This window comes from Limulus polyphemus, unplaced genomic scaffold, assembly GCF_000517525.1.
Source record: "Limulus polyphemus unplaced genomic scaffold, Limulus_polyphemus-2.1.2 Scaffold430, whole genome shotgun sequence".
NCBI classification, from domain to species: Eukaryota; Metazoa; Arthropoda; class Merostomata; order Xiphosura; family Limulidae; genus Limulus; species Limulus polyphemus.
In genome coordinates this window covers 114466-117916 of record NW_013666040.1, presented here as the reverse complement: position 1 = coordinate 117916, position 3451 = coordinate 114466, and the positions used below count along the sequence as shown (strand labels likewise).

Below are 3451 nucleotides of genomic sequence, written 5' to 3'. Positions count from 1 at the left end.
AACTCTCCTTTAAAGCTTAAGCTTGGAACGTCGAAAGCTGGCGAAGCATTGTAAATAGTCTTGTCTATTTTTAAGGCTGTAAATGTAGAAAATAACCTTTTGTTTTTCCCTAAAAATTATTTAAAATTTTCATTTATTTTCATTGATACGAAAATATTCCTCCCACGGCTTAGTGGTAAGACTTATAATGCTAAAATTCGGAGATCGAATCGCATAATTTAGGTACATCGCATATAGCCATTGTGCTGTTTTATATTATAACAAAATAAAACCTTTCCTTCTTCAGAAATCTCCAGAAATTACTTTAGTCAATAACTAAGTAAGAATGTTAAGTTGGAGATCTCATTGATCGCTGATATTCGTGTTTTGTGCGTATTATTATCAAACGCAATGTGCCAATAATTGTTTAGTCCACAAGCGATGTTTAATTATGTTGCTCATATCATTGTCCACTCTACACTCAGCAACGGTTTTAAGTCAAATCAAGAACTTGTCCAGAACATTTTAATAAAATGCTAAAGTAAATTTCGTGCAAGTTACGTAAGACCCACACAAGGAAATTTTAGTGAATTGCTAAATAATTATCTCACTTGAATAAACCGATGTATGTGACGTAGAAAGTGTTTCGGTTACAGCTTGACATGTGTATAGCCATGCATACAATCTTTCATCAACGGTCATTTATCAGTCAATTATAGATAGACCTGGTAAGAAAATGACCATTTGCTTGTACCTGTTGTTGGCTGAAGATAATCTTGTAGTTCATAAAGGGGAGGTTTGAATTTACAAAATTCAACAGTAATGTATAGCTTTATCGTTATAGGGAGGATATGTTCACTAAGATATGTGAGAACTTGATTAATATACTTTACGTATTTGAACAACTACTTTTTATCGATTAGCGCTAATCAGAAATTAATGTTATAGCTTAACTAAATCAACATGAGAAAAATGTCTTAGGGGAAATGTGAAAATAAAATTCAAATGCATTCATTTCCCATATAACACTCACTATTCCAACCAGGATTTATCAACAGACAGAAATCACAATGAACGCGTTTTGGGCACTCTTGTGACTACGTAAAACACACGAAACATCAGATTTTATCCTTTGCAAAGGAAACACCAAACCAAGATAATCTGTCACGGTTTATCTTTGACACGAATACCCCAGGAGTGAAGTGTCACGAATTCGTGTTTTTTGAGCACGAGTTTCAAGTTGTTTTTTATTACTGGCTTTAGGCAAAATTTCCTACAAGGGATAACCCGTTTGAATGACTATCTAAAAGTCTCAATCTTGTTATTTTTTTGACCCATGTGAGATGGACGATATGTCACGGATTACGTGAATTGTTTTCAAACAAGTATAAATTGCTTTAGCTGTTGCCTATGGTATTAAAAGGCTTGTTTTTGATGTTAGTTAAGGGTTGTTTGTAAGAGGTTAAGAAGGCCACATCATACTGAAATTCCACATCTTGATATCTCGGTTACTGTATAATAGTTTAATAACTGTTTGTGAAATGTAACGTCGAGGTCCCCCGGTGGGACAGCGATACGTCTATGGACTTGCAATACCAAAATCCAGGGTTCGATTCCTCGCTTTGGACACAGCAGATAGTCCTTTGCAACTTTGTTATAAAAAAAAACAAGCTTCAAGTAACGCCAGGGGTGGACTGCGAGGGGGGGATAAGAGCAGCTTTGTGATTTGACAATTGACTGGTCCTATCCTCTTTGGGGGAGGGGTTTCAAGACGTAATTAAAAGTAGCAATTACATATAGAACTTTATATTATTTTACGTAGACGAGTGTAAAAAATCTTGAAAACAAGAATTCTTCGTTTTCTGTATATTTTGTATGCATTCATTGCTCTATATGTTATTTTCTTTTTAATAGCTCAGCAGGCCGTCCTCCCTCGGTTAACCCGGCATGGCCAGGTGGTTAGGGCGCTCGACTCGCAATCTGCGGGTCGCTGGTTCGAATCCAGTCACACCAAACATGCTCGCCCTTTCAGCCGTGGGGGTGTTATAATGTGACGGTCAATCCCACTATTCGTTGGTAAAAAGAGTAGCCCAAGAGTTGGCGGTGGGTGGTGATGACTAGCTGCCTTCCCTCTAGTCTTACACTGCTAAATTAGGAACGGCTAGCGCAGATAACCCTCATGTAGCTTTGCGCGAAATCCATAACAAACAAACCTCCCTCGGTTAAAACTGTTGGACCAGCCCAGTCGACGGCTCTTATGACCAGTCTGCCCCCGAATAACGTTTGTGCACTTGGATTGAAGCTCAATAACTGTCAGAAAACAAACAAGCCCCAAAACCAGACGGCTTTCAGCAATAACACCTTCCTCTTGCATACTTATCAATACATCTTTATTTTTAGCTTATCTTTTGTGACATCTTAGGACGGTGAATTTATTCACGTATAAAATGTGGCCTAATGAACAAGCAATTCGTCGTATACAACACATCTTTTCATTATTCGAGTTCCACTTTTTCAATATATCGGCGATAAGTCTGAAGGCTTATAACGCGAAAACCCAGGTTTTGATACCCGTGATGGTCAGAGCACTGATAGCCCACTATGTAGCGTTTTGCTTAAAAGAAACAAACAAACAAAAATCGTTAAATAATTAAAAGCCGGTTCTAACCTGATACCGTGCTCGCCCTTTCAGTCGTGGGAGCACTATAAGATGACGGTCAATCCCAATATTCGTTGGTAAAAGAGTAACCCAAGAGTTGGCGGTTGCTGGTGTTCACTAGCTGCCTTCACTCTAGTCTATCACTGCTAAATTAGTGACGGCCCCCAGTGGCACAGCGGTATGTTTGCGGATTTACAACGCTAGAAACTGGGTTTCGATACCCGTGGTGGTCAGAGCACTGATAGCCCACTATGTAGCTTTGTGATTAACTTCAAACAATTAGGCCGATAGCCCTCGGGTTGCTTTGGGCAAAATTCAAAACAAACTAACCTGATACAGCATACATGCAGTACCGCTATGAAATTGAATTATTTCTCATGTTACCTGAAAATACCCCTTTGGCCTCGTGAAATTGCTAGATATTTTTAATTACATCCTGGTAAACTCGACTAGAATTGTTCATTTTGATGCTCCAGTAAGCTGTTTATTTTTATGTCTCTATTGTTTTTCTATTTTTCTTCTTCTTTCTGTCTTCTTCCAAACATTTTTCATTCGATCGCCATTCCTTCATTTCTTGGCGGATTGTCTTGACAATTGGTAGAGTTGTACCTTGGTTAAATACGCTTAAACAACTTTTTCATTTGTTATATTTAAGCGTTTTTAAGGATTTTATGGGTCAAAGGAAAAACAACCCAGCAATCAATATGAAAATTGGCAAAAATATAAATTTTCATTTTCATGTGCCAACACATTGACATAAAAAAAGAAGTTGTATTTGCCCATTTTGAGTCTTTTTAGCGTGGGGGGGGGGGG

The 3451-nt window shown here is 38.0% G+C and overlaps 1 protein-coding gene across 1 annotated transcript in view; it reads right to left on the bottom strand.

The window, feature by feature from the left end:
- LOC106458220 overlaps positions 1-2984 on the bottom strand; it is a 44170-nt gene extending 41186 nt beyond the window's left edge. Inside the window, exon 1 of the mRNA XM_013917695.2 lies at positions 2969-2984. Within this exon, the coding sequence (XP_013773149.2) occupies positions 2969-2984 (16 nt within the window). The remainder of the gene's footprint in view (positions 1-2968) is intronic.
- Positions 2985-3451: the final 467 nt, after the last annotated feature.